The 13,637-nt window shown below is 42.7% G+C and overlaps 1 protein-coding gene across 4 annotated transcripts in view; it reads left to right on the forward strand.

Annotated features, from left to right (window-relative positions):
* The window catches only part of reln (reelin), a 97,390-nt gene that overhangs the window by 44,750 nt on the left and 39,003 nt on the right, over positions 1-13,637 (forward strand). For all 4 annotated transcript variants that reach the window (XM_040026012.1, XM_040026015.1, XM_040026013.1 and 1 more), the window contains exon 4: positions 8,014-8,084. In XM_040026012.1, coding sequence (XP_039881946.1) covers positions 8,014-8,084 — 71 coding nt within the window. The remainder of the gene's footprint in view (positions 1-8,013; positions 8,085-13,637) is intronic.

The following is a 13,637-nucleotide window of genomic DNA, read 5'->3' on the forward strand; positions in this document are numbered from 1 at the left end:
TTTCTCAATTCGGGTCATAGATTTAACAAGGTACTCTAAACATTCCTCAGAGATTTTGGTCCATATTGACATGATAGCGTCACACAGTTGGTGCAGATTTGTCTGCTGCACATCCAAGATGTGAATCTCCCCCTTCCATCATATCCCATAGTTGCTCTACTGGATTAAACTGGTAACAGTGGAGGCCATTTGAGTACAGTGAAATCATGATTTGAGTTTTGTGACATGATGGGTTACCCTGCTGAAAGAGCACACTTTGGTCATAAGAGAATTGGCATGTTCAGCAACAATAGTGATGTATGCTCTTGCGTTTAAGTGATGCTTAGTTCATAGGAAGGGGTCCCAAGTGTGCCAAAAAAATATTCCACCCTTACACCAGCCTCACCAGCCAGAACTGTTGATACCAGGCAGGATGGATCCATTCATTCATGTGGTTTACACCATATTCTGACCCTACAGTACAAATCATGACTCCTCGGTCCGGGCAACATTTCTCCAATTTTTCTTTGGCCAATTTTAGAGAGCCTGTGTGAACTGTATGCTGAGTTTCCTGTTTGTACCTGACAGGACTGTCACCTGCTGCAGTGGGTGAAGAGATGCTTTTCTGCATACCTTGGTTGTAACGAGTGGTAACTGGAGTTATTGATGCCTACTAGCTCGAAACAGTCTGGCCATTATCCTGTGAACTTACTCATCAGCAAGGCTTTTTCACCCAGAGTGCTGCCCCTTTTTCAAACCATGCTATGGAAACCTTAGAGATGTGTGGGAAAAGTTGATCAGCACTTTTTAAACAACCCACACCAACACCAACCGCATTCAAAGTCACCTTAGTCCTAGTATTAGTCCTAATAAGCAGCTATAACAGTTGTACCTAATGAAATGGCTGGTAAATGTACTTAGTGCTGTCAATGTAATCTCGTTAAAATGACATTGAACTCGCTGTTTTAAATGTAATTTCTTTTTTTAAAGTGATTTAAATATTTTTCTTGAAAGAACTGACCCTTTTTGAAGTATTGGAATTTAGTTAGAAGTTATTTGTCTTTGTATCATGTGTCACATTTCACTGACTCAAACACAAATTAACAAACACCGTTTGTTAATTCAGGTAAGATCTTACAGATCAGTGAATTTCAATATAAAAGAAATAACTGGGGTTTTTTTCTAGATTGTACAAAATGTAAATAATGAAGCCTCCTGCCCTTGCCCATGGCAGTACTTCCTTGATTGATACAAGGGCTATTTTCCACGAGTGTTGTCCATGAGTGTTTAAATTAAAGGCAAAGACGCGACATGTCCTTCGGAGAACTGGAGCTGGTCCACCGGGTGCATTAATATGGGCCCTGTGAGCAGTTTTATGGGCTATATTGTGGGAGTGTTCCTGGTAACTGATCTCTAGCAGGAGTGATAGAGTGCAATGACGTGGGCATCCAGAAGAACTCATTTTCTGGGTGGCTGTAAATTCCCACCTAAAAAGAAGGAGAGGCCTTGGTGTAGAAGAGGAGAGGAGATGAAAGGAAGAAGCAGAGGTGGAGGGGAGAACACAAACTCGCATACAGACAGTCCAAAAGTGCTTGTACCCTTACACCTCGCTGAACAACGCTACTTTGTCAAGCAAATTTGCATGCCTTTGTTTTGCCGCTGGAGCAGAATTTTCAATTTCAATGAACAGACAGAAGTGATGACACAGAAATGGATTGGATTTCCAGCAGTCTGTTGTCTTCAGTTAGTGTCGTAGGTGTCTTCGGCTTACATTCGGTCATTCAGCCTATTTAAATGGAAATGTATATGTAGATCATTATATGCAATGTTCTGAATATATACAAGAGAAAAGGTTGTCTGAGGAGAAACGGAATATGTCAAGGTATGAAAAAAGAACAGCCGAATATTCCTATGATTATTAATATTACTGTTATTTAGTGTAATTGCTATGGGCTATGGGATTGCTTTGGAGCAGGACACAGTGAAATAAAAGCTTGCTGAACTTTCTTAAGCAAAACATACAGTCAGGTCAGGGAGCTCTATCCAAGCTAGAAGCCATCAAAAATAATTCATTAATATATGGAAGTGAACACTGGGTCGAAATGCAACTCTTGCTGTTATGCTGAAAGTCGGGATTAAACTTTTTTATACACGTGCACTCTAACTCACAATTCAACAACTGCACAAAACAGTCGTGGCCCACTTTTGTTCTTCTTGCAGACATGAGAGTCCACACTGTTGTATAATGTACTAATTACTTTGCTGTACTAAGAGAGGTGAGAATGGTTAATAGCTTCTTCTGGCAAAAGCAAAGATGCACTGGTGTGTTGCTTTCATTCTTTTGCTCTGTTTTGCTTCACTTATAGCCTCGAGGCAATCAGTGTGAGTGTTTGTGTGTGTTCGTGTGTCCGTGAGTGTTAAAAATCTGTTCCAACAGATAGCTTCAGAGAAACATATTTAACAAAAAGCTTAGCACCGTGTGTAACTTTTGATGTTATAGATTGCACATGTGGATATGTATGCACGCTCATGTGTGTTTGTATGTGTCGTATGCATGTATATATGTGCGTGTGTCTGTGTGTGTGTGCACGGGCGTGTTGCAGTCCTTTGCACCGTGGCCCTGTGGGAGTCAGACAGCTGCTGGGATGAAGATTGCTTTAATTACTGCATGCGAGCCCCCTTTTCCAAAGTGTTCCCCTGAGGAAACGGATGTCTGCAGATCTAATGGCACACTCTCTCTCATGGCATACTGTTGTGTTTTATATGCACGCACGTGTGTGTATATATAGATCTGCGTTTGTATGCAAACACAGATTTTAGTCTTATCTACATCTCTGCTACCTGTTGTTTCTTTTGTGGACTGGAGACAGACTGAAATCATTGTTAGGGGCAATGTGAAAGGTATAATTAAAAAAACCCAAAGTGAAGCAGAGAGAGAGCTCATACTCTCTCTTGTCTTGTTAGCTGTGATTGAAGAGGAATGGTTTCTGTGCTGTAATTATGCCGGGTGTTGTGGTGTTGTTGGTACTACCATCTGCTCAAAGTAAGTAGGTCTGTCAGAACGTAGAGTTTGTGAAATATATAGTGCACTATTGTATAGACTGCACAGTCTGCTGCTGCATGGGAAGAACATTATTTGTGTGCTTTTGGAGCATTTGCTTAGCTCTAAGGGAGCTTCATGTGAAATAATAACAATGGTTGTATTGTTGCAGTGAGCTACTGCTTTTACACACTCTAAAAAATGTTTTAACATCCAGAAATATTTAAGCTTAGAGTTTTTATTTCACCTTATAATAATTTGTCTGTGTCTTAAGCATCTAGCAGAGTAATATTGACAGACAGAATGATAGACAGCTAATCGGAGGTCAAGGGTCAAAGGACTGACAGGTGATCTATCTCAGCCAGCTTCTAATTTCTCCGGGTATTCGTCAGCTCCATTGATTTGTTGTTATTCAAGTCAATCTTTGAGTCTGTTTTAACATATAATCAGTAGTTAATGAGCTCTTCTCGTCATTAAAGCTCCACATTGGCCTGTAGCCTGTGGCAGATTAACTGTAGACACTTGGCTGGGGAACATGAGGGATCGATTCAGGCCAGGTAATCTCATTTTGGCAATGTAGATACAGATATATGGGGAGAAATGTGAACGATGACAGAGGACATAAATCCGACCCTTTTTTTTCCTCCCGCCAGAACCGACTAGAGCTGCAAATCTGACACAGTCCGTCCATATAATTCCAATTTTCATATATCACAAATTCCCATATAAGACAGCAACTCTTATATCTAACATATTCATGTTCTTAACCTTTCTTAAACTTTTCAAATATCACAGTTTCTCAAATTTAACAGTAAATCTTCGACATTTTCTGGACAACCCAAGCTCCTGTTGCTGTTGACCGCAGACGTGTTTCCATTATTGATATTGTCTTATTTCCCCAGGGATGGCCCATGACCCCTGTAATTATGTACATACCCCTGTGTACACAGAGGCACACATCCACACACATGTGTATGCATCAGTGCTCTGATCAATACTGCCACATATTGTCCACAACACATAAGTGCTGTACTGTCATCGCACGGTCTTATTATCAAGAGAGCGGGCGCTGTACTACCTGCTGGGATGCTGACCACCTTAACAGTTCCAGGTGAAATAGAGCATGAAGACTGAAAAAAGGCAAGCACTTGATTTTAAATGCAGCATAATGAACCAGGGCGAGCCGGGCTGCCCCAAATGTATTTCGTGTCAAATTATTCATTCGCATTCTGCACTGCCCGTTCTGTGAATGCGCACGAGATATAACAGACACGGTCGGTCAGGAATTCATCTCCCTCGTTGTTGACGCTGGGTAAATACAGCTCATTCTTCCCCGTCTCCTCCTTTTGTCCTGAAGAAAAGGGGACATTTTACTGCTGCTTTTTCTCAAGTTTAGAAGAAGTCATTTTTTAGCAGCACATGCCTTTATCTGCACTTAAAAATCTGCAGTTTTTACAAGCTGATTTTTTTTTTCCTTGCCTTCCTCGCATATTTACTCCTAAACACTGTGGTTTTCCTAATCTCCCTAATTATTACTCGCTAACAGTAGTCAAGGTCAATTGCTCTTCTCCTCAAGCTGTATGCCGAGCAATAACCGCTCTTCTTCTGGCTGTATTCTGAGCCATAACTCTCAATGACCCTGTGCTAACAAGCAGGTAATTTGCCAAACAACTCCCAAATCCCTCTTCTGTGGAGCTTCATTAAATTTGCATGTTCTCCGAAAGCCTTTTTCAATTAATTAATTTAGGGGCAGTCAGAGGCATAGGGAGTAATGTGATTCCACAAAGCCAACTGCACCTTCACAGTAACGAATCAAGACTACATGTTATTTTTTATCAGAGCTCCTGATTGCCAAATGTTCTGGAAGACACCAGAATGTGGATTTTGCCCGTCTCATTACTTCTTTATCTTTTTCTATTGTCCCTGATTGCGGTGTCATAACCACAGCTGGTCCTCAACATGGAAGATAAATCAACCAATTAGCGTGTATTATTTTAAGGGCTAGGTCCAAATGCACCAAATCAGTGCTAGCGACTAGAACTCTACCCCACTGAAAGTCCTCGTATTAATCATGATTACCAACAGGAATAGTGAGCCGGGAGAAAAAATGAGCTTTTAATTGGGATTTGAGGAAGAGAGGATGAGAGTGTTGACTAAAGTCGTATCTTGTAGCTATATTTAATATGTATATGGGTTCGTGTTCTTGGGTAAATCAGCTGCATTCGCACTGCGTTCATATAAATATATGTGTATGCGTGCATGTGAGAGTGGTTTAGTAGAGAGCTGTCAAGTTGGCTCCTGGGGGATACTTATGGCCGACAGCAACATGCAATCTAACATGGAAGACATGCTTGGTAATTACCCACTCCGAGCCCTTTTGGGAGCTTCTTGAGTGACAGGCTGTCCATCTGCGTACATGTTAAAACTCGTATATGGCTTCAATTGTGTGTGCCCGTTCCCGCCTTTACTCCAATGCTTCGCTATTTGACAGCAGATTGTGGACTTTGAAAGACAAGGCCATCTAACCCCCCCTCTCCTGTCTCAGTTTCCTCGAACCTAACCTTTCCCCAACCCCCTCCCCTTCCCCGTCCATTTTTCCATCTTTCTTTCTCTCTTAGATCCCAGCTTTTTCTTCATCTTCCTCAATCCCCTCCTCTCTTTCCCGTCTCAGATTTTCTCCTTCAGACTAATGAGAGGAGTGAGGATGACACTTATTCTCAGAAGATGAATGATCCCTCGGTTGAATCAGAGAAGGGAAGAGAGTGGAAAAAAAAACACCAACACATTAAGGCCCTTAATTGCCCCACCCCTCAAAGAAACTCAAATTAACATTTAGATGTGCAGTAATTGTTTTGCATGTATCGGTACTGTTCACTGCCTGCGTGTGTGTGTGGCTACCAGAGTGGAGACAGTAATGAGAGACACACCGAGGAACCACTGGAGTGTGACGGCAGGACAGAGACGGCGTCGTGCTGTGCTGATCACACACTTGTCGGCTCAGACTAAATGCCCTCTCCTGGCTGCTGCTTTAATGACATACATCTTATTAAGTCACACCAACCTCTCACATACTTTTTAAAGGGAATATCTCTCATTTCTGTTGAAAATCTGCCACATTAATTGTTTTATTTTTTGTTTTGTGTTTTTTGGAGACTAAGAAAGCATTTTTGATTTTATATTACGTTACCCCCGCCCTCCACACACACACATCCTCTGGCACCTAACAGAATCTGTTTAGTGTACTTGAGCAGAGAGTGTGTTTAGTAAATATTTAAGGGCCTTGTTCCTACATCCCCACCCGCTGTTCGTTACGCGCCATCTTTTATTCATAAATACCAGCCTCAAATTAGTTTTCACCGAATTCTGAAATATGACTGTAATTAAGTGTGTTTTCTCCCCACTCTGCGCAAGCACAAGAGGTCTTTATTAATTAATAAGGGGGTCTATTCATTATTCATGAGCTGAGACAAACGCGTAAATGCCTCGGCACCCATAAAAGGCAAGTTTGGTGAGGTGAGAGACAAAATCCACGTTGGACTGTAGGGAAGGAAAGAGGAGTGATGAATAAGGAGAAGGAAGCGAGTCTGTGAGCCTCACGGGTGACTCAGGCAAGCACCATATTGTCTACACCCTCCTCTCCTCCTATACAGTATGTTGACTGGGTGTGGCGCAGCATACAAAAACTGCTGTAGTGCACTGTAACATCTGTACTGTACGTTGTGAAGGAGGACGCTTACAAGTACCCCTTCAAGAGACTCGATCGGTGTATGCGGGTGGTGTACATAGTTGTGTTTGAGTGTGTGGGAGGTCGCTCAAGTTTACAAGCCACATATGTTGTTAATAATTAATGCCGAAGCCTGATTAGGTCACTTTTGAAAGTTTATCTGTGCGCCCAGTGAGGCAACTTTTCTCCTCTCCTTGATGGACAAGCAGTAACAGCACGAGCAGACTCACATTAGAGCTGCGATATTTCTCCCTTTTTATGTTTTCGACCTCAGTCACACCGCAGTTGTTTTTCATCCGTGTATTATGTGGGGAAAATGTAGGTTATATTGTAGAAGTGGGGAGTTACGGCTTTTACTGGCCATCTAAAAGTGTAGTGTTGTTGTGCAGAAGTTTCCTAACTGGACTGAGCTTCAAAGGGCTCTAAAACTTATATATTTTCCCCACAACTCATTTCAAGGTCTCTCTGAAAATTGCAGCTTTTTTTCAGACCCAGTGATCTTTGCGCCTCATTCTCCCTCCTGATTTATGAGCTTGTATTTTTTTCACGTTTTATTATATCTGTCTTCTCCTAAGCTTTTAAATAAACAACATACCAAACGTTTTTCTTTTACTGTTTTTACTACGATTAGTACTACTACAGCAGCAGCAGTAGTATTTTTTTCGTGGTTATTATTTTTTGAATGAACAAGGTTTCTGTACAGCTTGTTCAGCGTGCTCGCAGTGTCATTCTGCTGTCACAGATTACAGTGGATCTCATTCTACAGGACAGTAGAGCATGTCTCAGTATCTGTGTAAAATATCTCAGTGCACTCTGAACAATTTCACCCTCTTAGGTTTTTAAAGATTCTCCATTTTCATATGAATAAGGCATTTTATGGCCACCTGAAGGAAATTCGTATTCCATTCTCTATGAATGACACGCTGCATACAGCTAGATTTACACGGACATGCAAGGAATGCAGTGTGTCAGTGCGAGGAATGATGATATTGGATATTGTATAACCCATGCTCTATTTTTACTGTAATGGTACTGTTTGGTACTGTTTGTCTGTTTGCTCAGCAATGCCTTTTCACTTGTTTATCATTTCTGTCAGTATAAATATATAAATGCATCTATCTGATTTCTTTACCTTCAAAATCACACCATAATGAATATTGAATTGAATATTAGAGGAAATAAGTAAACTTTTCATCTTTTTTTTGTTTTATTTTTAAATAATGATTTTCTCTCCTCTGTTTCTCCCGTCTTTCCTTTTGCTTTTTCTCAGCGCCACGGCAACATATCGAGGACAGATCCTTTTCAAAGACACGCTGGCCCAGCAGCTCTGTGAGCAAGGAGGTGAGTATCAGGGATGTTGCATGCATACCTCTCTTTGCAAACACATGCATAATGAATACGTGGGCTCTTACAGATATATTTTCTATCTGTCCATAGTACTATATGTTACATGTGCACCAACTTATATGCATAATGTTCCTCTGTCTCACTTCCTACTACTGTCTGTCAAATTGTATGCATATATTATCAAAATATGGCAAAGCAGTTGATGCGCTGCTTCTTCATGACTGTGCCATTGCAGCACTTCCTGGCTTTCTTTCTGCCTAATGATGCAGCCAGAGTCAGAGATATTCGGGTGTCCTATGTTGCCAGCTTAATTTCAGCTTATGCTAAACTCTGCAACCCCCCCCCTCCCCCCCCCCCCCCCCCCTCTCTCTCTCTATGTAGGAGATTTATGCTTTATGGCCAACACATCTTACATCCACTTTCTGTGACAGCCTTAAGTAGCTATTGACAGACAGTGCAGTCCCACTCTGCACGCTGAGTGTGTATAATTGCTTGTTTACAGGAAAGAAGCCTCCCTCCTCCTCACTCAAGAACTCCTCCTTTTGGATCAAAATTGGACTTTAATGCTGAAAGTAGAGATGTACAGTAACTGCAGTCGAGGGTATTTTTGCTAACTGTTTCGGAGTAAGAATTTGAGCTGCATGCTGAATACTTACAGGAGAACTTGGTCTTTATTAGATTAAAAGTAATCGTTGTACTTGGTCTCCGAGGGCTCTTTATTACAAGTGCACATCCCAGTAGGGATGCAGCACATGCCAAGCAGAGAGTGTTCAAATTCATGCCTTCGTGCCACTTGGAAGAGATGAGGCACAGAGCCCAGTCAGCCCAGTCAGGCCTGGAAGAGCGACAGAGAGAAAGAGCGACAAGGCTCCTCTCCTTTGTCTCCTTGCCCGAGAGCTCATCCTTTCACTCCCAGTGACACACTGCCCCAGTCTTTTCCCTGTGCACATGAAATATCTACAGCCAACAACAGTCATTTACTTGTTTAGTGCCAAGGCCCCGCGGTATCACACTAACACACAGCTACTCACAGCAGACAAGCTGAAAAGCAGAGATTTAGACGTTACAAGGCCTTGGAGGACACAAGCTGTAAATGGAAATGGACAGAAAAACCAGCAGTCAGGTAACGCACTAAATGCAATCTTCAGGGAACGTATACAGGTACGACAGGGAGAGAGGGAACCGAGATCAGATAGAGGATGGCGAAAGCGATGAGAAGTACAGGGGAGAGGTAGTCGAGGAATTGTAGGGCTATAAATTGAAGGTGTAGCTAAGACGTTTGGTGAAGGAAGATAAAAGGACAAAGATGTTGGAGATGACGAGACGATATTGATGAAATGCTTGAAGGTCATATATTCCAGATTTAAGTGTTGGGCAGAGAAGGAGAGGTAATTAAATGTCATCACCAAAAATAAAGAGTGGAATGGTTGTCCGACCTTGTTGCAGGCTAATTGACAGCTAATGGGGCATCACTCATTGTGATGCTGCACTAATCCCGAAAATCTGAATTATAAATGAGAAATGAATCTGGCACGGGCAACAAAAGTCAAAAGGAGACAAGGAGAGAAATGAGGGAATAAGTGAGCTTCTGATTATTTTCTTTACATGAAATGATTGAAGCTGATTTTATACAGCTATAAATGCAGCAATATAAACTGCATTTATGTCGTGATTAGTGATTTTCTCTCAAAGTGCTTTTACACCCACATAAACACATTCATCATTTTTTATTTTTTGTCCATACGGCTCGCTCCATTACACATACACTCAAACACCGGTGTCATTTTGGTGTTCAGTGTCTTGCCCAAGGACATTTTCTGAGCCGCGGGACACTTCCTGAGCCACAACCACCCCCGCTTTCGTCTCCTTTGGGTCGTACTAACGCCGACGAGCATCATTTTTCTCTTCACCACTGACCTAACTCACAGCCAGTCAGATTCTGTTCCCCTTTACAGACCAAAACCTGCCACTTCAAAAGAGCTGTGTACCATTAAACACACACACACACAACTGCAAGGTTCAGACATTAAAATGAAACTTGAGAACTACTTTGACCTCACATAAACCCTGTGGTTATAGAACCAACGCTGTTTAACATACAAAGTATTATCATGCCAAAACCAAGTCAAAAAAACGCTGAGGAGACGTGGACATAAATCATGGTTACTGTCTCATTTTCCCCAACAAAATCCGAGTTACCAGCAGGTAAGACAACCGCCTCTAGATTTTTCCTTTCTGCCAGAACCAGAGGTTATTTCTCTGTTTTCAGTGGCAAAGAAAGTGCAGGGGTGTGTGTGCGTTTGTGAGCAAAGTTACTGCAAATCTCCACATTAGCATTCAAAGTGAAATAAAAGATATGGGGCCAGCTCAAGCCACTTTAGAAGTTCATATGCTTAAGACTCCAGCTTTGAAGAGCTGAAGAAATGAAAGCTATCTAAAACAGGGTTATGATCCACGGAGGAGGGGGAGGGAAGTTGAAAAAGAGAACGTAAGCATAGACGGAGCGAAGCGGAGGGCAGGCAATCAGAGCCGATCAGCTGGGGCGAAGACTTTAAGAACAAATGGACAGATTAGCTAAAGAGCTAGAAAAGAAGGTCAGAGTTTGAATTAGATGGCCAACACAGATAATTCAAATAAATTCTAATGTAAATATACGATTTAAGGATAAAGAACGGAGACGGGCGATATAAGCCTTAAACCCGAGGTGGAACGCCTGATATGCAACACTTTGCTTCTCAGTAACAGAAAGCCCCCCAAAATAGCCTGCTAAGACATAAGCAAGGACTGGATTTGTGTGGGTGTGTGTGTGTGTTTGTGTACATGTGTGTAAAATAATCTGTCTAGCAGAGTTGGGGGATGCCTGGTCCCCAACACACTGCTCCCCCCTGTGCTTACAGCTCCTTTCTGCTGTGCCAGCACACTTCTCTACCCCATCCCTTCAATCTGCCTCCAATTCATTCCTCTAACATCCCTTCCAGTTTGCTTTGATCTACACCCCATTACTTTACCCCAACAACCTGCACGGGGGGGGGGAAATCCCCATATTTTGTTTTTATATGTGGATTCTGAAGTCGAGACGTAATGGGAGCCTGACAAATTCTGCTGCAACCAAATGAAATGCTCAGCAAGGCGGAGTAGTTTGTGACACCAATCAGCACAGGCTCTTAGAGATGCTTTAAAGAATGATGTGGCAAAATTCAAATTACTCCTACAGCTTCAAATAACTGAAAGTATAAGAACAAATTGGGGAGGGAGGCATCTAATGAGTGACCATAGAAAGACTTATTAGCGGCCAAGGTGGGGGATGAAGAAAGGTAGGGGAGGGCTACGAAAGGGTGCTCTCTGCTAAAGGGTGGAGTCATTGAGGATGTTGAATAGCGCTGTAGGCCGTCCATTAGTTCTATCACCTGACAGCAGGGCCAGCAGTCCCTGCTTTCTGCACAGCATCCCCAAGTCGTCTCATTTCCAGCAAGAGAATAAATCAGATCTTTATGGGCCTGGCCAAGTGCACTGCACCCCAGATGGATTATTAAAGGGACATATAACTCAAAGAGGCCACTGCTCCCTAAGGGGTGCCTGATCACAACGCAACAGGGAAGGGACGGGTGGCCTAGCCTCTCCCACCTCCTCGCCACCCACCCAGTCTGCCAGCCAGCCTGCTTTCCTGGCTGAGTGCCATCTTGCTTGCCATTCCATATTGCTCAGTAGCACAAAAAATGTGAGACCTTGGTTGTTGGTTTGTCTCCCTCGCTTGGCCTGCTGACTCCCTCCTGTAGCCATGTTTTCCCATATTTTCTGCTCTTATCTGTTCTTCTGAATTTAAAAAAAAAAAAAAAAAATCTTTTTTCCAATTTTTGTTGTGTAGTTTTTGCTGGAATTACTTTCATTGCTAAACATTACCAACTGAGGGGGGATAACATGTTAAAGAATAATGCTTCTAACACACTGACAGGAACAAGAAGTCAAATAAGCCTCTCTTGTTTTATGATTTTTTTCCATTTTGGTGAAGAAGCATGTGTAGCGAAGAAAAACAAAGATAACGTGGGCACCGAGGTGTGAGTCTTACTTCTTTGGTGGTTCAGACCGTAGACCTGTGATTATTGTAATAACTCCAATTAGAGCTCACTCGGCCGCCCTGTTTTTGCTGAATGGACTGGAGTGGCTGCTATCTAACCTTGGAGAAGCGCCTCTTTTTAGTCACCACAGATCAAAAACAACAGCTTCCTGCAACCTGGTGCGTTAGTAATTGCAACCACCGGTTAGACGAGAGCGACATGACTTCAAATGCACTTCGCGTCATCAAGGATGTGAGTCAGACGAAGGGGGGAAAAGCGCAAATAAGATGAGAACAAGGGAGTTTGGAAGAGTGGATGCAGTTTACAGGGTGGGGAGAAAAGAGGAGCAAGAGGAGATTAGAGCTGGAAGGCGAGGAGACGGAGGGGGAGAAGATTTAACGTGACTTGTGCCCCGCAATCTTTGTGCCAAGATGTCTGAGTCTGCCAAAGCTTATGCTCATTTAGTCCCCCATTGTAGCACCCCAACCCTGCTCATCAGCACCCATGTGCTTTGAGCACTGGTGCATTTTACTGAAATGGCACTCTTATTTGTTTCTTCTGTTTATTTGTGTGCACAAGTGTACATGTGTATTACAGAGAATATCAGAGAGGGTTGGGTCAGCTGTGGAAGGCAAAGTCATCTGTGTATGTGTGTGTGTGTCTCTGCATGCTTGTGTGTTTAAGCCCTGGCCAGGGAGATACAGGCATTAGCAGAGATGAGCTGCTAATAGAGGAGGCAGTAATTGAAGTCTTTAAGAAAGTGAGAGGGGATTAATCCAAGTGAAATGAGCACCACTGTCTGCTCTCGATGCGCAAAGGGTTAGGCAGGGAGAGACAGGACGGGTGCGGATGGAGGGGGGTGAGAAGGAAAGAGAGATTGTGATAGAAGAGAAGTGAGAGAGACAGCAGGAGAGTGTGATGAAGCAGGGAGAAAGAAAACTGTAAATGAGGCCTTTTTGGAAGCTTCAAGGGATTATCCACCCAAAAAAAAAAATCTTCTGGGCCTTTCTCCAGCCAAATGGCCTCACTAGATAGACTGGAGGAGATTTAGAAGGGTTTGTTTAAGCACGCAAGAGAGGAGAAGACTATACAGAGCAGAATTATCCACCAACCAAGCGTTTGTGACTGTATGCCTGTTTGAGAGGATGGATTACGAGGAAATGAGTTTAAGTACGTGCTCTTTTCAGGTTGAATACGTAAGATCAGCACATGGCCGTGTAAACTGAGCACACAATCGTATGAATCATTTTTATTAGAGGTTAATAGGAATGTAAAGTAGATACAAGAAGCATGAAAGAGTCACACATGCTTGAACTGATGGCTTCTCTAAACATGTTCTGCATCAGCAGAGACCGGAGGATTAGAAAAGAACAAAATAAGATGGAGAAAGGGGGGAAACATAACCCTTTGATCTGCTTTTAATGGGCTGCATCACTAAGCTGGAGCTCTGGCCTTAGCTAAGCATCAGGGGCCACTAGAGCAGCAGCAGTGG

Source organism: Simochromis diagramma, unplaced genomic scaffold (assembly GCF_900408965.1).
Source record: "Simochromis diagramma unplaced genomic scaffold, fSimDia1.1 OVJJ01000293.1, whole genome shotgun sequence".
Taxonomy (NCBI): Eukaryota; Metazoa; Chordata; class Actinopteri; order Cichliformes; family Cichlidae; genus Simochromis; species Simochromis diagramma.